General features: G+C 33.1%; 1 protein-coding gene across 1 annotated transcript; it reads right to left on the reverse strand.

Annotated features, from left to right (window-relative positions):
- Positions 1-1,864: 1,864 nt before the first annotated feature.
- LOC120070363 (NADH-ubiquinone oxidoreductase 24 kDa subunit) lies at positions 1,865-7,482 on the reverse strand. The gene is made up of 10 exons (XM_039022303.2): positions 7,242-7,482; positions 7,133-7,165; positions 6,950-7,015; positions 6,002-6,118; positions 4,954-5,031; positions 4,750-4,855; positions 4,401-4,447; positions 2,536-2,613; positions 2,368-2,433; positions 1,865-2,259 (listed from the first exon to the last, which is right to left on the reverse strand). Exons 1-10 carry the CDS (start codon positions 7,296-7,298, stop codon positions 2,152-2,154), a joined length of 756 nt encoding a protein of 251 aa, XP_038878231.1. The 5' UTR covers positions 7,299-7,482; the 3' UTR covers positions 1,865-2,151.
- Positions 7,483-24,539: the final 17,057 nt, after the last annotated feature.

The raw sequence follows: 24,539 nt of genomic DNA on the forward strand, positions 1-24,539 counted from the left end.
TTAAATATCTATATTTCAATCTAATTTTGAATTTTGAATTTTCAAATATTTAGGTTTATATATTATTTTTATTTTTAAATTTTCAGGGTTATTTTCAAATATTTAGATTTATATATTATTTTAATTTTAAAATTTTAAATTTTCAATAGGATTGTTTACAAATATAGGAAAATAAACCAAAATATTTACAAATATAACAAAATTTCACTGTCTATCACGATCTATCGCAAATAGATTGTAATATTTTATTATTATTTAAAAATATTTTCAATAATTTTGTCATTTAAAATAATTTTTCTTTTCAATATGTATATATAAATATTTTTTTAATTTTGAATTTCAAATTTTGCAAAATGCATTTTATATATTTTTTAAATTTTCTAACATACGAAACAAATTATAATTTTATAATAATATAAATTTTGGTTACTAAGATATTTATTTATATTCATTTTAATATTTTTACAACCACGACATTTACATAATAATATAATTGAGTTAAATTTGAGACTACATCATTTAAAATTTAAAACTAATGACGTGAGTGAGAAATAATATTGTAAATCAAATTTTAGCAACATATGAATGATAAAAACAATTGCATTATCGATATTAATTTTACATTGGGATTTATGTGTATTCAATAGTTTAAATATTTGATAACTATTTTTTATACTTTAGTGCATGTTATATATCTTTTTATTTTATATAATTAGATTATTTTAAACTATAAAATATGAAGAAAAAAAATGTAAGGAAAAAATACAAAAAACGAAAAAAAAGAAATAGATATCACACAAATTTTTATTCTTATTTCTTTTTTCCAAGAAACGGAAACATGAATAGTTATCAAGCATATTTCTATGTCTTGTTCTAAAAAAAGAGAAAACAAGAAACAAGAAACAGGAAATGAGAAACGGAAAACAGGAAATGAGAACTGTAACCAAAGCTTGACCCCTAACAAAAACGTTATCAAACGGATCGATGGTTTAAATCTTCACCCTTAATTTGTACTAAAAAAAAACGCTTAATCAAAGTGAGTTAATAACTACGAATTTGTAGTTGGAATTTCCTACAATTGTAGTATATTAAAAAAAATGATAATTTCAATCTCTACTTGACATACCTGGGATCAAGAAGGGCGAACAATATTTTTATTATATTCTAAAATAAAAGGATAAAAAAAACAGTGAATTGGATATAAATAATAAATATTTTAACTTCCTTAATAAAACATAAAAATATTAATTTATTCAATTAAATACTCTCGAACTTTTGTTTGTTTTTATTTATTCATTTATTTTAGGAACCATTATGTGCTACTTTTGTAGCGATCAACATAAATTTTAAGTACTTTTATAGTAAATAATGAATGAAGATGGTATAAAAAAATTTATAACCCTAATATTAGAAATTTTCTCATTTCATGAAACATCAAAAGTGAATAAAAAAAAACTTAGAATTTTGATCTACTCATTGGGTATCAAAAATTCGTCAATATTTTGATTATATCATTAAAAAAAACATAACACATAAAAACTAAACGTATTTTAATTTTTTTTTGAAGAAACTTAAAAATATTTATTAATTAAATTAAATATTCTTCTTGGACTTTTTGTTTTCACAACTTTTCTAGGAATATCAACATCAATATTTCATGAAACATCAAAATTTTAGTCGATATCTTGAATTACTTCGTACCGTTATAATTTAGACTAGTGATTTTGGCATAAGAAGTCCCGAAAATAGAAACAAAACTATCAGATCGGCAAAAGTAAAATGATTTTTCACACAAAATCTAAGAACATGAAATATAATATAAAGATGAAATTATTAAAAAATAAAAAATAAAAAAAGAGGAAAATAGATGAATGTTGAGGCCATTACTGAATTCTGTCCGTAGCTTATACAAAAGTTAAAAAACGAAGCATGCATAGCTTACAACAGAACAACTGAACAAGAAGACATTGAGCGTTATTGAAAAATCCACCAGAATCCATTCCGGTAGTAAAATGAAAATATCTTTTTTTCCTTTTTCTGGGAGGTGGATGAGGTTTTGACAAATTAAATAATAATCAAACCAACAATCTACGGCAGCTTGATTGATTACATCCCAGATTTGCATTATTGGAGGAAGTAAATGGAGGTTTTTCAACAAGCGTCAAGGTCCCGGCATGGAGGTGGTTTTGGGTCGCTTAGTAAGGTCGTGTTTCCTCCTTCAGGTCCACACCGAATGCGTCCTGGGTTTTGTGTGCCATGCTGAAATATGGAACAGAGATGTTACATTTTAGATCATAAACCAGCATCGTGGAGAAAATTACAAAGAAATCTGGGAACTCGACATCTGCAAGCCAGTTAGTTTCTCACCGGCGGTTTCTCCCCTCTTCTCAACATCTCTACTATCTCGACGACCCGTTTCGGAGTGACATCTTCCTGAAAATGGAAAAATTACACGTGAACTCAAGAAAATACTTGTGATTTGAGCACAAAGAGTCTATTTTGCTTGGTTGAATGAAAATATTACGCTGCACCCACATAGTAATTGTATGTGTATCCTTCAGATCCATTAGAGTAATCGGCAACTGTGATCATTGGAGCGTTAACACAGCATCCCTGCAGAAAATAAGCAGATATCAGGTCATAACTTGCTTACGTAACTCAACGAGTTAGAGTTGGTATCAGTATGTCAGAGAATATAGTGAAGAAATGGGGGAATTTATCTAAACAATTTGACCAGCATTAGTGGAGAATTTGAAGTAAACGTGACATGAGGATGATGATTAATAAATTCAGAAGCAGTTTGGGAAACCAACATCTCGTTTTTCATCCAAATGAGAGAACTAAACGAGAGAAACGAAGAGCAGGGCCAGGAATGAGAAACTGCTACACTCCATTAAACCAAGCTATTAAATAAGCAAAAAGAGTTCACTGTGAGGTATCTCCTTAAAAACACCAAGTTTCACAGAAATGAAAATGCATTGGAGCCAAAATATCAATTGCAATTTCAACAGCCCATTCAAGAAAGCCGAACTCTCCCCCAAGAAATGAGTTCTACACAAAATAATGCCCGTCTCCTCTCCCGCTCCAACTAGGCTAAATACATGATAAACTAAGGCCCACTAACATAATGGCCGAACATAAATACCATATAACAAACAGCCAAAAGATGAACAGAAACCAAAAGAAAAATCAGGCAGAAGTACTAACTGGTCCATCCCTGGTCCACGGTCCTCCTGACATAAGTATTTGTAAGTAATTAGGTCTCATTTATGTCGAGATCCTAGAAATCTTCTGTTTTGGGATCCCATTGTGAGTAAGATCCATAAAGAGGGTCTCGTCAAGGAAGAACAGCTTTTTCTCAAAAGATGGCATGCTTTACTACCATTCAATCTATTTTAAGTGGGATCCCAATCTACTTTTTAATCCTGTTTTAGGATCCCTATGTCAGTAAGTAAAACCTTGAAGAAACTTATGAAGGATTTCATTTGGTGAGGAGTTGAGGAGGAGTTGAGGAGGGGAAAGAGTCACGCTTAGTCTAGTTGGGGGTGGTAACGAAGGTCCTTGGGGGTTTAGATATAGGCAATTTGAGAACCCAAAGCAAGGCCCTTTTGGCTAAATGACTGACATTTTCATCATGTTCCTAATACTTTATGGCATAAGATCACAGTGAGCAAATATGGATTGTTCCCTTCCCAGTGGATCTTGAGGGGTCAAAAGCACTTCTAAAAAAACCCTTGGAAAGGTCTTGTCGAGGAGCTTCCTTTCTTTCCTATTTTCGTCCATTGTTTGGTGAGGATAGGAGGTATACTTTTTTTTTTTCTAGGAGGATAAGTGGTTGGGGGAAAGACCACCTTGCTTTATGTTTTCTCGTTTATATCAGCTATCTGTCTAAAATGAAGAATTGTTCGGTAGCTACTGCTCTGTCTCATACTATGAAGCTCCGTCCCGTCTATTGGGATTCCGTCCTACTTTGTCTAATAGAAAAACGACAGACATCACTCTTCTTTTTTATGCTTGAGGAGTTCTGTTGCACTCTATGGAGAGAAGGGATGCTTGTATTTGGAGCCTAGATCGTCCAGAGGTTTTACATGTAAATCCACTTTTTTGTTTGGTAAACCCTTCTACCTCAGGTGGTTGTCTTTACCTCAATGTACAAGGTGAAATTTTAAAGTTGGTTAAGTTTTTTATGTGCCAGGTTCTCCACAAAAGAGTTAAAACTTTGGACAGAGTGTCGAGGAAGGTGCCCAACTTGGTTGGGCCACTATGTTTCATTCTCTGCAGAAGCCCCTTTGTAATTTGTCTCCTCCTCTTGAGGGTTTTTTTTGTATTAAATAAAATGTATAAGAAGGTCAAGGTAGATGCCAAAGAAATAGAATGAGAGAAAAGGAAAGAAATCTCACCATGCATTCCATTTCTCCAACAGAGAACAGACCATCCTTTGTTACTTCTGCACATTAAAAAGATTATGGGCTTATCTTCAGATCTATATACCTTCAAGGTTCTAATGAGTAAATTGTAAAATAAGAAAAAGTAGATAGATTTGACAATATAGTTATGATTATTATTATAAAAGCTATATTATATAAATTTAGATTGTTGTTCATATGAGATCAAATATTTTGAACATATATGTACCAGCTGAACAGCAATAAGTTGAGTAAGTTTAACTCTAGACTTCCAATCGCTTGCAATAATTATGAATTCTACAATGCCCATCATTTCATGAGCAAACTGCTACATAACACTCACCATTGCGCTTGACTCCCAAGTGCTTTAGTAAAGCATCTTCTATTTCCCGAGAGCCACGAATCATACATGGAGTAGTACCACAAACTAACAAGTGGTACTTCCCCACCTGAAAATCAATTAATGAAGTTCAGCAGGTTAGCTGATAACCACACAATTTTTAAATATATATACACCAGAAATCCAGGACTTATTTAATTCTCTCACCTTAGCTCGATTGAACATTGAATAAAATGTTGCAACTTCATATACGCGGATGGGAGCAACCTCTACAACCTTAGCTACCTGAGTCAATCATAAAAGTACCTTTTCAACGAAATATTGACATAACATCCATCATATTCAAAGGCTTAAGTAATTTTCTATTAAGACAATCAACTTCCAACCAACCTATGGTTCAGAGTTATATCCTAACTCATAGTGAAAAATTAATAATAATATCATTGGCAATTTAGAAAGGGCATACCTTTGTGGTTAAGAACTAATAGAATTAAAGGGGTTTCACAAATCTCTCAGAGAATGGAATGCCAATTAATTGTAAATAGCTATACTTGAAAATTTTAAATATAGAAAAAGCAGCAAACGTCTTGTTTAAAAATATGAAGAGCATGCATTTGTTTTGTTCCGAAGGGTGCTCTTGTTTTAGGTTATTGTATTTAAGGAAATCATTTTGGGGTCATGGTTGTGTGCATAATTGAGATCAAATATTTTTAACAAGTACCAAAGTTGGGAAAATAGTTCAATTTAGCCAAGCTCAGGGATCTCTTTTGCTAATTCATAATTATTAATTGAGATGCCTTTATATCCCTGGCCTAAAAGCTAGTTGTTATTTCAACAGAAGGTAAACAGAAGCTGGGGGGACAAAAGGTTCCTTGATATTGGGAGCAATATTCAAGATAGCTTTTGTTTGGATGTTATGCACAACTAAACTATTGGTGGACCACATCAAGCAAGTCATGTCTACTTCCCCGACCCCAAAGGAAATAATAAATGAATAAAGCACACAAAACCATGTAGAGAGGCAAAGGCTTTAGCAAATCAACTATGAGGGATCAAATGCAGTGTATGTGGAATGATGGTAGAAATATTCACATCAGATTCTGAATAAAAAAATTTCATTTGTTTGGAGGGATCATCACAAATGGTTGAAGTATGTTGTTTTCTGTACATAAAATATTCAACATTTTTTAGAATGCTTCAAATTACTGACACAACATCAAATTAAAAAGCAACTGCAAAGCATAGGCCAACATACTGCGTTCATTGCAGAAACAGGAAGCCATCCTCCATGCTGCTGTTGTGCAAGATCTAACAAAGGAATGACTGCAGATTGTTTATAGTTGGAGGGGTAGTGGGATAATATCTCTGCAATCTGCACACGAATAAGATCAACTAAACCCCTTTGATAAGAAATATTTTATTGATGATATGAAATTACAAGGAGCAAACATCTATTCCTGTTGGCAACAACAATATTAAGCCATAAACTATTTTAAAATAATAATAAATATTAAGCGAACATAAGTATGAATGGTTGTAAAACCAAGTATGACATTAAAAAGCCCACCAGAAAATCTACCTCTACAACCAAAAGGATATTTAAGCTTCCACCCATTACATAGTGACGAATTCATCACATATTTGTGAGAATAAAGTTTCTAAAAGCACAACATTTGATTAATACAATGTAGTTACCAAATGCTGGACTTACGATGATATTGTGATTTCATGTATGAGCGGGAGGAACAGACTTTCAAACAATCTATCAATTATGTTGCCGCATCATGTATATTGAGTATTATTTTGGTTAAATCCTCCCGGGCTACATTCTAACCATCAAAAACCACAGAAAGATGTGCGTTGGTATCCATTGCATCATTCTAGTCATATACATTGGTCTCTTACTTACAGTGCTCCTTTCCTCTTTAATTGAGATGAGATGATGTGCCATAAGTTGATCGGTTCGAAGAAAGACAACTATAAATAACAAATCGTAGTGAGTCTCGTCCGTCCTTCCGAGTCGTTCGATCAAATTAGCAGAATAATCATTTTTTTAAAGAAAGTGTCATAAAACAAGTAAAATGCAGAACAATATCGATCTAGTACGCATCCAGATTTCGTACATAAATAAAGATTAAAGCATTCCCGGCCGGAACAAAAACGCCATAAATCCCAAAATTCCGAGAGCATTCAAAACACCAACCTTTTTCTTGTTTGCCTCGGAGAATTCCCAGGGAAGATCGGGATTGTTATCCGGCGAATCAACATGCTGCAACACGTTAAAATTCGAATCCATGAGCTCAACAAGAAAATTATGGCTTTCATTCAATTCACGCAACACAAAAGAGAGATAACGAAATTAGATGCATAACAGCCGTGGACTCACATAGTTGAAGGCAGTTGAGAAGCATCGCGAAGTCTGTAGCATACAAAAACTCAAATTAGATAAGGGAATTAGGGGATGAAAGAAAGTGAAAGAGAGAGTGAGATAAAACCTGACGGAAACTTTGCCGGATTCCGGCAAGACGATTGGCAGCCAGGCGAGCTAGCATTTTCGGAGAGAGAGAGAGAGATGAATTTTAGGGCCTAACAATGGAGCTCGATTCAGGCTCAGAGTGAGGAGGAGAGAGAGAGAAGCTACCCGCTGCTTCGCTAGAGTCGTGAGATGTTGGGAGAGACGAGCCCGTTAAAACTTAAAACGATTCTTCGGCCCATTGACTCGATTTGGATACGTTCGATGGGAAGAATAGCTTATTTTGTATTAAATTACAGATTTGACCCTATAATTTAGAAGAAAGTTTGAATTTAGATTGCGTTTACGTACCCGTTTGAGATTTTAGGTTGTCATCGTAATTGAATTGCATTGTAAAGAGAATGAGGAACGAGTTATAATGGTAATCCGATTATCATTGATGGTATTTATTAATATGTAATGAGAATGAGTTAAAAAACACATTGGTGCTGTTTACTTTTTGAATGAAATTTAAGGGCGCGTTTAGGATGAAGAGTTTGTTATTATAGTCATGGGTTATTATATCGTTGGTTATAATAATTTGTATTTGGGATATAGATTATTTTAGTTTGTGTTGTAATAGTATATGTTTGAGACGTAAACTATTTTAGTTTGAGAATGAAATAGTAAACACTATAACAAATAATAAAAAAAAAATTAAAAACTGTAGCAAATAGTAAATACTATAGCAAATGAGGATTTTGAAATAATGTTGACGATAGCTAATTGGAGAATACAAAATAGTATAAATGATAGCAAAAGGTGGTTATTGTAGTATTAGAATAGTCTTTGCTCCAAACATACCCGAAATGATTGTCACTGTCATAATGCACTTTTGTATTTTTAATTGATTTTATGGCACCCTATTTATATTTTAATTGTTCATTTATATTTTATTTAATAATTAAAATTTTATATTTAACAAAATTTGACACCTAAACAAAAAAATCTAGGATTTAAGAAAAAGATGAATAGTAATTATGTTAAATTTCGTTAATCTAATTCAAAATTTAACTTGGTTGGAGATTTATTTTTTCAAAATAGTAGGAATATTTGTAAGATTTTTTTTTTAGATGATTGTATGTGTATTTTTAAACAAAATTTTTAATTATATAAAGTTTTAAACTAGAGTAAGAAATATCTTGCATGCATGATTTTGGCCATAGAGCCAAAGTTGGAACGAGAGCAAGAGTTCGATCAAGCATGAGCAAGAATGGGATTGAGAGAGAGAGAAAATTAATGGATAAAATAGAACTCAAATGTGATATTAGAAGCCCAAAAAACTAACAATAATCTCCCAAAAAACTAACAATAATCTCGATCTACAATCTTAAACCAAAGCGAGAAGTACCTAGTGTGTTTGGTTTTGGCCACAAAACAAGCTTGAGCGACAGTGAGATCAAGCCTGAGTGAGAGGGAGATCAAGCATGAGCTAGAGTGGGATGGAAAGGGAGAGAGAAATTGATTGATGAAATCGCATATCAACTATAACTAGAATTCGAGATTGAAAATCGAACTTCACAAATTTTGATGGATTTGTTAACGGTGCATTGTTACATTTTTAATATTTTTAATGAATTTTAAGTTATACATGAGAAAATTAAAAGCTAAAAGAGGTTTTATTAATAAATTAGAAAAAAACATATTTTTTGTGGTTATTCGAGAAATGTAAAATAATATTCATTAGATATATATTAATTATCTAGATTTAAAATTTAGCATAAATATCTAGTGTTTCATTCTCTCAAATCAAAGCACAATACACCAACCAATATTCAATATATCTTTCTCTCGTACTTTCTCTCAATAGCTCTTTCAAGAGTAATTAGGGTATTTTAATTGTGGAGTTTTGAGCTCAATCTTTTAGTAGTTTGAGCTATACAATGTTTTAGTTGGTTTGTTGTATCCTAGAGGGGACATGTCAAAAAATGTCTATTACACCAGTGGTTGATATAAATAAATTCAATACACACCGCAAAGGATTTGAATCTCCTTAAAGAGAGTGAGATATACATGCCTCAACTTAATTGTTTGCGTGTCTCCTTCCTCAATATTTACTCCACTTTCTTCTGTTATTTGTAATTCCCTCGTCAATTTTTAAGAGATCCAAAGATGAAGTCTGCCATTGAGAAACCAAATGAGAATGTCAAAGATCTCAACAAGTTATTTCGATTTAGGGGAACATACTTTAAAAGATGGAAAGGGAAAGTGTTGTTCTACCTTAATCTTCTCAAAGTAGCATATGTCCTCGCATAAGAGAATCCAAAGAAGACTAATACTGAAAGCATGAACCTTGAAGAGTTCATGATACACCAAAATAAAATTGACAAGTACGAGAAAGATTAGTACAACTGTCAGTATTGTATTTTAAAGTGTATTGCTGATCACTTTATGACTATTATGATACTACTTTCAAGTCTACCAAGAAAATATGTAAATCTTTGCAAAATAAATATGATACTGAAGAAGCGAGTACAAAAAAATATGTTGCAAGTCACTTTTGTTGCTTTCAAATGGTGGATAGAAAATCTGTAGCAAAGCAAGCACGAGACTTTCATATGATAGTGGCTGAAGTAACACCTAAATGAATTAAATTTAGAGATATTCTCATCGTTGTTGACATAATTGATAAACTTCCACCATCATGGAGAGACTTTTCAGAAAAATATGTATCATAAACAAAAGGAAATCTTTTTGAAAGTATTAATTACTCACATTCGTGTGGATGAAGAGGCAAGAGGGCAAGACACTTTGATTCAAGAAGGTAATGAAAATCTCACAAAGGTAAACCTAATCCCTTCTAATGATAATTTATCTAATGGCCAGATTGAAGGAATCGAGTTCCTTAGCAGAAGTGGTGAACGCATGTATTAAATCTAATTTATTATGTGGTAAATAACATTAATTAATTAATTATTATTTAATTAAAACTAAATATAATATATTTAGTTTAATTTGAATCATACTAAAATAACATTTCACATATCCTATGGTTTTAGTATGAATCTCATTCATATTAATTTTAAAACTATTAAAACCTAGTTTTAATATGAATCTCATTCATATTAATTTTAGCCTATAGTTTTACTATGAATCTTATTCATGTTAATGTGATATTTGAATTTTATTCAAAATATATCTCTCGTGTACCTTATAGTTTTAATATGAATTTCATTCATATCATAACTTATAGAATCTATATGAATCACATTCATATAACTAATATTTGAATCTTATTCAAATATATTTCTCAAATATATTACATAGTATTGATTATAAATCATATTTATAATCAATATACATTATATTAGTTTGAACCATATTGAAATATTTATCTCTCACATATACAATATTAATTATAAATCATATCTATAATTAACTATGTAATGTATCAATATGTTAGGTTGTATGTCCTAAAACCCACAGTTTGTAGAGTTAGACATTTTCTATTATCAATAAAGATATTATTCAACATTTATTTAATAAATATGTTATTAAATTTGTAAATTGTACTTGTAAATACTAAATCCAATAAACTAAGATCCATGACTATTATATGAAGACTTGAACTTTATGTGGAAACATAAAAGTGGATCGGGTTCGAGTAAATAGTCAAAATGATCTATAGTATAATACAATGAGTTTGCATAAGATTGGACCAAGAAATAAGTCACTCTTACTTTATAACATTGTTTACTGTTTAAGACTAACTATTTTGCTTAGATGACATATGTAACTCGATCTTAATCCTGAGTTAACTATGAACTTCTATTTATTCAGGATTATCCTTAGATTTGCATAGGTGAGGGTTGGCTCAACAGCGCCGGCTCAATAAGCCTCCCGTTTTAGGGGTAAGACTAAGTAAATAGTTGGAGACATAGGGTGCAAGATGGAATTCATGCCTACTTGATTTAGGGATAAAAAAATGTTATTAAGTGCTGAATCCAGGTCTTGAACAAGGAACCCTACCCTCTCATTGACCCAAGAGGGATTCAGTTTAGTGATTGGATCACAAACCAATTATTCATTAAAGGATTAGTGGAACTTAAAGAGCAAGACATACTTTCGAGGATAAAACAACATTTGACCCAGCCATTATTACAAACAACCTGTGAAGGGTTGACTTACTGATTATGGTTAAATCAAGTTGACACAAATATATCTATAGTGAGAAGAGTACAAGTATCAAGCTATAGTGGTGTGACTTGATAGTTAACGAATATTGATTAATTCGGTCTAAAGAATTTTAGCCGATTAATATCAAATCGTTTGAGCTCATGATCTGTAGACCCATAAAGTCCCTCTACTAGCTCGTAAAACATAAACATCTTGAATTACTAAATTAAGTGAATTTGGAATTATATCAATTTGAAGTGTTCAAATTGAATTTAGGGTTTGAATTTGAATAGTTCTAATTCAAATTAGGGTTTGTATAATTATATTTGATATAACTAATTAACGTTTAATTTATCAAAATTAAACGAAATTGGAGAGTTTATAATATTTAAATATTGATTTAAATACTAATTACATGAGTAGGATTCATGTTTAAAATTAGGTATGTGATTAATTTAATATTTGATATTAAATTTCTAATTAATTAATTAAATTTTTTTAATTAATTAAAATCAAAATTAATTTTTATTTTTATTTCAACTTCAGTAATTGAAATATTAGTTTTGATTTTAATTAGTTTTGAATTAATTAAAATTAAAGATTGAAAATGAAAATTGGAATTTTGAAACTTGGTAGTGGACTTTTCCACATTTTGGTGAAGTAAGAAGGTGTTTCTCCTAAATTAACACACCTTACCCATTAACTTCATGCAATTGAAGTGTCACTGGGGCTGCTCTTCAATGCCTGCATGTAGAAAAAAATAAAAATCATTTCAATTTATGAAATCGAGGGTGGAAGGCTACTAGAAATTTTTTTTTACAACAGGTATTCTTCTTCACTTGAAAACCCACTCCAATTCCTTCACAAATTCAACTCAATTGTGAGTTCCACCATTCAAATTCAAGATCGAGAATAGTAGAGAAGATCTCTTGGTGGTCCATGACTTCGATTGGAGAAGATTGCAGATCAAATTCATGTTTGAAGATGATCTTCAAAGATATGTGTTGAAACTCTCTTAATACCCATGAACATGCTTATTTTGATGTCAAAATTAAGGAATTAGAATGCTTAATGATCTTGTTTTCTTTCGCTGCATGTTTCTGTAATCCAACACAATATACATTATATTTTATATCAATCATATTAATATAAATCACATCTCTATATCCTTTTAATGATTTGAATAATTTAAGTGAATTACAAAAAAAAAAAAAAAAAAAAAAAAAAATTCCCCTTGTTTTAATCCTTAATGAGCTAGTAAGGAGACCTAATGAACCTACAAATTAGAAGCTTCAATGATATAAGATTAATTAATTAATATTTAATTAAAGAAATCTACATTCATTAACTACATGTCATTCCATTAAGGACCTACAAATGCACTTTTAACACTGTAGATATATTTGTGTCTCCATGGATATAACCAATTAACAGTAAATCAACATTTCATAAATTGCTCATAACTACAGTTGGTCAAGTCACCGTTTTACCCCTGTAGTTAAATCTAACTTCTTAAATACCACTAATCCCTTTAATGAACTGATAGTTTATAGTCCAATTATAAACTAATCCCTCTCAGGCCACTGAGATGGCGTGACCTCATTGTTCAAGACCCATATTCAACTATTAAGGAAGCAATTCATCTACTTTCTCTAAAAACGAAAATGAGCGAATTTCATCTCGTGTAGTTGTGTTCCCATCTCTCTACTTGAAAAAATCCTCAAAATGGTAGGCTTATAGGGTCGACGAATCTGGCCACTCTCACCCATACAGATCAAAGGATCATCCTCATAGACAGGAGTTCACAACTCACTTAGGATCTAGATCAAGTTAACTATGGTCATCCTATGAAATATTAATCTCTTCAATCAACGGTATTATAAAGAGAGACTAATCATTTTGTGGTCCGGTTTTATACAAACTTTTTGCATATGATATCTCCACTCATATGTCTCCAGACGATTAGAATCAAATTGTTTGTAACACTTTATACCTATTATAATAATTATAAAGTGGGTCGTATTCATAGTGTTACCAAGATAAGACACCCATCTTTATCTATATATTACAGGCCATTTAGGTTATTACTTAAATATGATCCTCTTGTATGTCAACCATATACATGCTTAAGTTACATTAAATAATTTTGGATCTTTCTTTAATGGATTATTGCATATATAAAATAATCAACTATTATTTCAAATAATATATAACTATGTGGCTTTAAGACATACAACCCAACAATCTTCCACTTACACTAAAGTCGGTGAGACACAAGCTGGTGAAACATGTATCCTAGGGCATACTATATACCCAACATGCTCTCCCACTTGTTCTAATGCACTAGATGTAGGATTATATCAATTGAAGCGGAAGCACGAGGATCATCTAAGCATTCAAATTCACTAATTTTGGCATAATATAAAGCATGCTTCTGCAGAAAAATGGGTTTCAAAACATACCTCTTGTAGAACTTCTTCAAAGCTTCTTCTCCAGCTACAATCTTCTCCATATCTTGTTGTAGACCACCTCAAGATCTTTCCCACTATTCTTTTGGTGCTCTAGATTGAGTTGTGGGACTCAAAATAAGCTTGAATCAAGGGAAGAAGGAAAAAAGTTCACTGCTGCAACAAGGTTTAAGAACCTTTCTTCAAACCAATTTTTCTCTAAAAAATCTTTTGATTGCATGCCTGATTTTCACTCCAATTTCTTCATTATATTGCATATCAACATGAGTGAGCTAGTTAAGTGATGGATAATGGAAAAATCCATTTTTTCATTTAAATATGTTTTTGTTTTCTTTTTCAATTTTATCTAAAAATCAAATTTTGATTTAAAAAATCTATTTGATTTTAAAAATGAAAAATTAATTAAACTTAATTAATTTAAAATCAAATATTAAATTAATTTTAACACATATCAATCTTTATATATTTAAATCATATTTAAATATATAAATTCTCCTATACTGTTTAATTCTAGAATTAAACATAATTATATCTCATATAATTACTAATTCCCTTAATTCTAATTTGAACATTTCAAATTAACTTATCATGTTATTCTAGTGCTAGTCCGTTACGAGCTAGTAGGGGGACATCGCGGTCCTACAAATCATGGGCTCCAACGATACGAGATTAATTGGCTAAACTCATTAGACCAGATTAATCTCCATTCGTTAACTAATGGGTCATTCCACTAAAGTCCATAGTTGCACTCCCCTCACTATAGATATATTATGTCCACACGATTTAACCATAATCAGCAAGTCGACCCTTCACAGGTTGTTCGTAATAACGGCTGGGTCAAATATCTGTTTTACCCCCGAGATTACGTCTTATTCCTCAAGTCCCTACTGATCCTCTAATGAACAACTAGTTTATGATCCAATCACCAAACCAAACTCTCTCAACCCAGTGAGAGGGTAGGGTCCCTTGTTCAAGACCTGGATTCAATAATTGAGAGAACAACCTTCTCCTATCCCTAAATCAGGTAAGTATGAACTCCGTCTTGCACCATATGTCCCCAGCTATCTATCCGATCTTACCCTTGAAATGGGAGTCTTATTGAGCTGGTGCTGTTGATCCAACCCTCAACTATGCTAATCTAAGAGCAATCCCGAATAAAAGAATTTCATAGTTAGCTCAGGAATAAAATCGAGTTACCTAGGTTATCTAGGTGAAATAGTCAGTCTTAAACAGTAAACAACGTTATAAAGTAAAAGTGACTTATTTCTTGGTCCGGATCTTATGCAAACTCATTGCATAGGACTCCCCACTTCTCATGTCATAACATGTACGAATTAGGATCACATCGTATGTAACACTTTACAACTCTTTGTAACAACTACAGAGTAGGTCGCATCCAATGGTGTTACCAGAATAAGGTACCCAACCTCGTTCATGTACCATAGATCATTTTGACTATTTACTCGAATCTGATACACTCTTATGTCTCCACATAAAGTTGAAGTACTCATATAATAGTCATAGGTCTTAGTTTATTGGATTTAGACTTTCATACAATTTATGAGATCAATAACAAGTATATTGATAATAGAAAATGTTTATCATTTTACAAACTGTGAGTTTTAGGACATAAAACCCAATACTAGAAACATGTCTCATAGTCCTAGACATTCTAGGATATCCTCTCACACTTTAGCCTAGAGAAACCTTTTATATAATCCAAATTGTTATGCCAACAAGAACCATATAGTCACCACCATGATGTTTCTCTTATTTTGTTTTTATTCCTACAACTTGTGTACGTATATTCTCAAACTTAGTTTTTGCACTACATTATCTTATAAAATGGATAGACTAATTTATATTTGAAACAACTTTCAAATATTTAAGGATGACTATGTAAATTATTGCTTCACAAGCAAAAATGTTACATTGTAGTCTAAATCACGCCACTTAGGATAGAACATTGATTTCTTTAAATCATGTATGAAAGAGTGTATCTTGTCAAAGATCAAATCTTAAACTTTTTATACCAATGTCTCATTATTCATAAGTTTGAATTTTCAAACTCAATGGTCATACCATTGACTTAACCAATATAATTAACCAATTGTATATTAAATGTTAATTAAGTCACATGTAAGATTTACATGCTCTCAACACTTGAGATGTCTTAGGAAACTTTTCCCTTAGACATATCAACTTCATTGTAGAATGGTACACAACCATTCTACCTGAAGTTATTGCATCAAAGATTAAACAACAACTTTGTAAATGTAAGATGCACGAGACAAATTTAACATCTCTATATGAACCTTTAATATACAAAATCATTTCAAATCAACTATTTGAAATTGATTAAATAGCCAAACTTTCATACTCTTTTTTACTTCATTCATAATGAGTAAATATCAATATAAAACAGATAAATACCCACTTTTCATTTCTTGTCTATATAAGAATAATGTCATCGATCATAGTCATGGGATATGATACTATATCAAACTCTTATTCTCAAAGATCCTAATAGTGAAATTTATTTCTCAAATGAACATCACAGTTTTCCAAACCTTTTGTAATTTCAATCTTTGAAAATTTGCTCGAATTTGTGTAGATGCATTGAACTTCTTTTTCATAAAAGAATTTATTCATTTTTACACATCTCCTATGCAACAATGAACCAAATAATGCACAAAAACTCTATTAAATTATCTAACGAGAAAATTGACTCATATAGCCCATTTTCACCCATTATGCTAGCGTTGGGTTTCACTTTACGCCAAGAGTCTACTTTGAAAATCTATATCTCCAAGTTATACAGTTTCAAATCTTCTTTTTATAGATCCATTCACATCCTTTGGGTTTGACCCCATCAATGAAAATCTACAAAAACTGGCTGAGATTAAGTACATTGCTTTATCTCAAATTTTTCTAACTTAAATAGAATTTCTTTTTGTCAACCTCCTTCAATTCTTATCGTCTATTATGAAAACTTTGACTTCTAATGAGCCATACCAAAGGTTGAGTCATCTCATAACTCTCACACTACTTTTGAGATTTATAAGTCTTCATCTTATCATCTAATATGACAATATAGACTTTAAGTATGCCTTTGTAAATGTTAAGTTATCTCATAACTCTCTCACTACGATGAAGACTTATCTGATTGACAATTGGAAATTGATTTTCAAAATAAAATTAAATGGTTAACAACACTTGTTAACTATTAAATGGTTTTATTTGGAACTAGTTAATCAACGCTACTTAACCTTTTTACAGGTCTGTAGTCTTTCAATTTGACTTGAAGAGTTTCTTCCCTCGTCCTACCGCCCACTCAATTCTTCGGAGTTCATACCTTTTGGTTCTTAAGTCTCACGTGATACTCTCACCTCAGACCTCTCACTCTCAATCTTGGCTTTCAAGTTCTACTGGTCGTCATCTTCCTTTCATAGCTCACGGTGAGACACTGAGTCCCTCACGAATACCTCTTCCATCCCTATCCACGGCTCCACATCCATGGGCATGGGCCTATGACTCTTCGAACATTGAATATGAACGTTTCTCTCTCAATCTCTCTAATCTCTCTCGAGTCTCAAGTCTCTATTAGTCTCTCCCTTCATTACCTTCACTTGCTCGGCAGGTTCTTATCTCTCTTTCGAGTTCTTTAAAAATTGTCATACTCACTAATCAATTGAAGCCCTTTTCAAGTTCTTTTTCTTTTTCAAGATTTGCATCACATTTTCTCTGATTTTCTCATATACAAACTAACACACTAATTTTCTTTGACTTTCTCTGTTAAAAGGGTTTTTATTGGCTTATTCCACTCTATAGCTCTTTTTTTCTTTAATAAAAAAATTGGGTTGTTAATATCAGTAAAATCCTATATTGTTGGTATGAAAGAATCTTCACAAAGAATCTCAAATTAGACTGTTAAAATTGGTAAAATCTCATGTTGTTTTTATTTCAACTTTTGAGAGTAATAATTCAAAATTGTTAGTGTGTGGAAGGGAGATTCATAGAGAAAAGGTAATTGATGATGACAATTGGGGAAATTGGAATTTTGGAAGTTGAACAATGAGGAATTTTTCGAGTTTGATGAGATGAAAAAGTTTAGAGTTTGTAAAAGTTGAGGTTGTTGTTGTAGTTGATGAAGTTGTTGTTTTTCTTCTTATTGTTGTTGAGCTTTTTCCCCCTCTATTTTTCTCCGATTTTTTCTATTTGTAATATGACCAACCTATGTTTTATATATTATAGGAACCCATAATGAGGAACGATTCCAATGATGATGTTTTTGAGATGCCTTCACCACCACCACGAGATCAAAGTGATGCGACAGTTTCAAAGGGAAGGAAGAGAAAAAAATATGTTTATGATATAGGATCACTTTACTAAGTGTTACAAATATAATGATGATGAACCACATGCTAAATGTTATTGTGATATGGTGTATGCATATCATCCTAGAAGGAATGAAAATTCAACTATGAAAATGCATATTGAACACTATTGTAAAAAAATCCTTATCAGATTAAGAAAAGTAAGTAAAATGTAACACGAACTAAGTTGGTATTTAATAAGAAAGAGAGTATAGGAGATAGTTCACGTTCATCCATTAGCTATAAGATGTTTACCATTGAGAGTGCTCGAAAACTAATTGCTGAAATGACTGTAATTGATGAGTTTCCATTTAAATTCGTAGAGAACTAGGGATTTAAGAGGTTTATGGATGAGACTTTGACGTTAGTAGAACCATATTTTGTTCATCCTTCTTGAGATACGATTGTTAGGGATATTTTAGGAATATATGCTAGCATGAAAGAGGAGTTGAAAGACATTTTTATGGATCAAGGATATAGAGCCTCACTCACAACTAATACTTGGACATCAATCCGAAATATAAATTATATGGTTTTAACTATACATTTTATTGATAGAGATTGAAAGTTACATAAACGAATTCTTAATTTCTCTCAGATTGAGAACCATAGAGGGGAGACAATAGGAAAAGAGGTTGAGAAATATCTAAAACAATGGGTATTGAAAGGGTTTTTACATTGACAATCGATAATGCTTCGTTAAATGATATTGCCATTGCTTACCTAAAGAAGCATTTTAAACATGGGTTGGTGTTGTACGCCAAGTTCTTGCATGTTAGATATTGTGCACACATATTGAACTTAATTGTATGTGATGGCCTGTAAGATGTGAATAGTTCATTGATTTTAATTCAAAATGACGTGAGGTTTGTTAGATCTTCTCCTGCTCGACTTACTATATTTAAGAAGTGCATTGAAAAGGAGAACATATCTAGTAAAAGTACGCGTGTCTTGATGTTCAAACCAGATAAAATTCTACATACTTGATGTTTGATGCAACTATAAAGTTTGAAAAGGCATTTGAGAGGTTAGAAGACTACGACATAGTTTATATGAATGAGGAGGAAAAACTAACCATCAAGGATTGGAAAATTGTTTAAATATTTACCAAATTCTTGTCTGTGTTTTAGAAGTAACGGTTAGGCTTTTAGAGTCTTGTTATGTTACTTCCAATACATTCATAAGATTAGTATCATTCAGAACTACATAAAAAAATATTCAAGTGAAACTGGTCCTGAAGATGTGCTTCTTGTTGGGGTTGATGCCCTAAATCTCGTAGGGTTCTATAGTTTGTAAACTTTGTATGAAAAACTCTTATGTGATTAATAATATATGATATCTTATTCACTTTATCTATAAAATATGTGATATTTTAGGTGGATTAACCACAAACCAATAAACTAACATCCAAGGTTATCGTTGTAACTTAAACATGTATGTGGAGACATACAGATGGATCATGTTTAAGTGATAACCTAAATGATTTGTAGTGGATAGATAAGGTTGGGTACCTTATCCTGGTGACACTACGGGTATGACTCGCTTTGTAGGTGTTACAATTGTTGTAAAGTGCTACAAATGATCTGATCATGATCATTCATGTATTAGACATACGAGCGGGAATATTCTATACAAAAGAGTTTGTATAAGACTGTACCATGAAAAATTTAGTCTCATTATATAACACTGTTCATAATAGAGACTTACATTTCACCAGGATGACCATAGGTAACATAACTTGAATCCTGAGTGAGTTGTGAACTCCTACATATGAGGGCGATGATGATTTATATGGGTGAGAGTGGTCAGGTCGCCAAATCAACAAGTCTACCATTTTGGGGATTCGTCTGTTTGGGGAGTTGAGAACACAACTACATAAGATGAAATTCACTTCTTCCCCGAAGCAGAGGTAAATAGATAAATTGCTTCCTTAAGGGTTGATTCTGGATCTTGAACAATGTGGCGCCACACCCTCTCCTAGCACAAGAGAAGTTTAGTCATAATAGAACTATGATCTATTGTTCATTAGAGAGATCAGTGGTACTTAATGAGTTAGATGTAACTATAGGGGCAAAATGGTAATTTGACCTAGTTGTACTTATAAGCAATTTGTGAATGGTCATCGTATTGTTGATTGGTTATATCCAATGGACACATTGAAGGAAATCAAACTTAAGATTTCCATGAGCAGCAAAAATAAGATCATTCCAATTTACAATCATGAATGAACATTACAAATTACAGTTGAAAACAAAACATGCAGTTATACAATTAATACAGAAATTACAACATGAACAACTACAAATGAATAAGGAGAAAACTCTACGAACATTTATAGACTCGTCTCCATGCTCCTTGCTCACGAACGCATGAACACAACAACCTCGAACGCTCGAACAACACGACCACTCCGCAGCACGAACACCGCGTACTCGCCCTCTACGATCGCCTTGGTCACGAACTCCTCAGCAACACGAATGGCCTCCACAGAACCTCGACGGTGTCGAGTTGAGTATGACACCACCAAGAAAGTTACCTTGGTATTCTCGGTGTGAGAATCCAAAGGGTGGGCTCTGTTCGGACTTGGTTTGTGGCAGACGAAGGAGAAAAAAACAATCGTATATACGATTGGGCAAGTAGGAGATGACAGGAACCTATCGCATAGGTCGATGCCCAATCGTTTAGCTAAAGCTAAGTGATTGTCTAGTAAAAGCTAAGTGATCGTTTAGCTCATCGCATAGCCCAGTGTTTGTCGCCTACAAACACTACATGATCGTTTACTTTGGGCAAACTGTCGCTTAGTAAATACTGCATGATCGTTTAGCTCGCCCCAAGCTGTCGTTTAGTAAATTTGTATTTACTTGACAACTACCGTGGGTTTTCCTTTTATGAGAGAAAACTCAAAATCAATTTTTTCTTTTGTAAAACGTTACTAAAATTAGAAAAACAATTTTTCTTTTTAACTCACGGTTATCATGAAAATCCAATAACCATCCACTCAATTGGTTATTAAAGAAAAAGAATTAATTATCCAATAATTAATATTATTATAAATATAAATGATAACCAACTTATCAAACTATACTTATAACCTATAGTTTTAATATTTCATCTCATGGAACATATAAACCATAGTTTGTTTGTTTTTCTATTCCATGGTACTTAATGTAAATCTCAGTTACATCAATCTTCCACTAGATGTATCTCATACATCATACTAATTATATCATATATCATCAAAATACCTCTTGCCAATTTGAACATTTCAAATCAACACCAAGAACTGATCCTCAACTGAATCCATTGAGCTACCAAGGGGACATTATGGACCTGTAGCTCGAAGCTCTAACGATACATGAATAACTAACTAAACTCTTTAATCACAGGATCCACCATCCGTTAACTGCCAAACACTCCACTATAGACCGACAGCTGAACTCTCCTTATCACAGATATATTATGTGTTCATCTTAATCAATCAGCAAGGCGACAACCCTTCACAGATCGCTTGTACCGTTATGCCCCTGTAGTTACATTTAACTCCTTAAGTACCACTGATCCTTCTAATAAACATAAGTCATAGTCCTACTATGACTGAGTATTCTCTTCCAAAGAGAAGTTATGACCACTATGTTCAAGCCTCGGAATCAACCCTTAAGGAGCAATCTCTCTACTTATCCTTGCTTCGGGAAATGAGTGAATTTCATCTCGTGGATTATGTTCTCAACTCTCAAATTAGAAAAGTCCCCAAAAAGGTAGGCATGTTGAGTTTGCAATCTGGCCACTCTCACTCATACTAATCAAAGGGTCGCCTTCAAAGGCAAGAGTTCTCAAAATACTCAGGATTGAGGTTGTGTCACCTATGGTCGTTTAGGTGAGATGTAAGTCTCTAGTATCAACAATGTTATATATAGAGTCTAATCATCTCGTGGTCCAGGTCTTATACACACTCTTTGTATAGAACACCCCCGCTCGCACGTCTCCACATAAATGGTCAGGATCTACCATTTATAGCGGTTTACAACACTTGCAAACCTCTACAAAGCGAGCCGTATCCGTAGTGTCACCAGGATCAGGTATCCCACCTTAATCTACTACAAACCTATTTAGGTTATCACTTAAGGCATAATCCACTTGTATATCACGTATACATGCTTAAGTTCACTAAGATAACCAATGAGCTTTGTTTATTGGATATGAGTAAATGTCATAATTAAATAACACTTATTTTATTCATTAAACAATGTTTATCTTTACAAAACAACGGGACTCCAGGAGAATTAGGACACCAATCCTAACAATCTCCCACATGTCCTAATGACTTGGAAGACTAATGTACAATACAATATAAAAATGTACAATATACAATAAACTAAGGCATACCCCAGTATCATCTCCCACTTGCCCTAGACAATATGCCACATGTCCTGCTGACCTAGACTTTCCAAGTGTCCCTCGAATACTTTAGTCGTGATGGCCTTTGTAAAGAGATCAACAACGTTGTGCTCCGATGCGATATTCGTGACTATCACATCACCTGATGCACAATCTCCCTGATCAGGTGATATTGTCGTTTGATATGCTTACCTCGATGATGACTCTAAGGTTCCTTTGAATTTGCCACAGCACCGTTGTTATCACAATAAAGTGTGATAGGCAAATCCATATTTGGAACAACTTCCAAATCTAAAAGGAACTTCCTCAGCCAAACAACCTCTTTAGCTGCTTCACAAGCCGCTACGTATTTGGCTTCCATAGTGGAGTCTACGATGCATCCTTGCTTGATGCTTCGTCAGACTACAACCCCTCCATCCAGAGTAAACACTGACCCCGATGTCGATTTACGAGAATCTTTATCGGTCTAAAAGTCAGAGTTCGTGTATCCTGTAAGGATCAATATCCTTATCTCCATACACAAGCATGTAGTCCCTCATTCTCTGAAGATACTTGAAGATCGTCTTAACCGTCGTCTAGTGATCAAATCTTGGATTTGACTGATACCGATTGACAATTCCTACTGCATAGCAAATGTCAGGTCTGGTACACAACATTGCATAAATCAAGTTTCCTACAGCAGAAGCATAGGGAATCCGTCTCATCTCCTCAACCCCTTGAGGTGTCCTAGGAAATTGATCCTTAGACAAAATGATTCCATGTTTGAAGGGTAACAAACACCTCTTGGAATCCTGCATCCTGTACCTGATCAACATTTGATCAATGTACGATACCTGAGACAGGCCTAATCGTTTGTTCTTACGATCCTGAAAAATCTGGATCCCTAGAACGTACTGTGCCTCACCCAAATATTTCATTTGAAACTGAGTAGCTAGCCATTTCGTCAGTCAGATACCCTACATCATTCCCAATGAGTAGAATATCATCCATATACAGTAGCAGGAAAGCTACTGAGTTGTTAATGATCTTCTTGTAAACACAAGGCTCATCAACGTTCTAGTCAAAGCCAAACGACTTGACAATAGTGTCAAATCTGATGTTCCAAGATCTAGATGCTTGTTTCAGCCCATAAATGGACCTATTAAGATTGCAAACTCTTTGATCTTGATCTGGAACTACAAACCCCTCTAGTTGAGTCATATAGATGGTCTTCTCAAGATTACCATTAAGAAAAGCAGTTTTGACGTCCATTTGCCATATTTCATAATCATAAAATGTGACTGTGGATAGAAGAATCTTGATAGACTTCAGTATGACAACAGGTGAGAAAATTTCCTCATAGTCAACTCCCTCGACCTGGGTATAACCCTTCTGCCACGAGTCTAGCCTTAAAGGTTTGCACCTTTCCATCTACATCTCTCTTCCGCTTAAATATATTGGTCTTATCCCATCAGGTGGATCAACAAGCTCCCAGGCTCTATTGAAGTACATAAAGTCCATTTGCTGGTTCATGGCCTTAACCCATTCATCTTTGTCAACATCCTCCATTGCTTTCTTAAAAGACAATGGATCCTTGACCCCATCTTTCATAATGACGTTTTGGGCTTCAATCAAACCCATGTAGCGATTTAGTGGGTTCATAACCCTCCCACTACATCAAGGTAGTCTCAACTCTTGAGTTGGTTGACTAGATGTTTCGACCTCAACAACTCTTATTGATCTATCGGCCTGCTCAACAACTCTTGTTGAACCCTCAGCGGTCTTAGTTTCACTTGAGATCTCACGTAAAACGAGCTTACTTCGTGGCTTATGATCCCTCATGTGGTCTTCTTCCAAGAAGATAGTATCAGTGGAAACAAGCACTTTGTTCTCACTTGGATCATAGAAGTATCCACCTTTCGTTTCCTTAGGGTAGCCGACAAAGAG

Source organism: Benincasa hispida, chromosome 1, assembly GCF_027475165.1.
Source record: "Benincasa hispida cultivar pf3 chromosome 1, pf3_genome.v1.1, whole genome shotgun sequence".
Lineage (NCBI taxonomy): Eukaryota > Viridiplantae > Streptophyta > Magnoliopsida > Cucurbitales > Cucurbitaceae > Benincasa > Benincasa hispida.

What these genes read in the sequence shown, in the direction of transcription:
- LOC120070363 (XM_039022303.2), bottom strand. Translation starts at nt 7,298, where the DNA reads ATGCTAGCTCGCCTGGCTGCCAATCGTCTTGCCGGAATCCGGCAAAGT. An exon ending in TCCGGCAAAGTTTCCGTCAG is followed by an intron (nt 7,166 to 7,241) that starts GTTTTATCTCAC and finishes TGTATGCTACAG; the next exon opens with ACTTCGCGATGCTTCTCAAC. An exon ending in CAATGTTCAATCGAGCTAAG is followed by an intron (nt 4,856 to 4,953) that starts GTGAGAGAATTA and finishes ATTGATTTTCAG; the next exon opens with GTGGGGAAGTACCACTTGTT.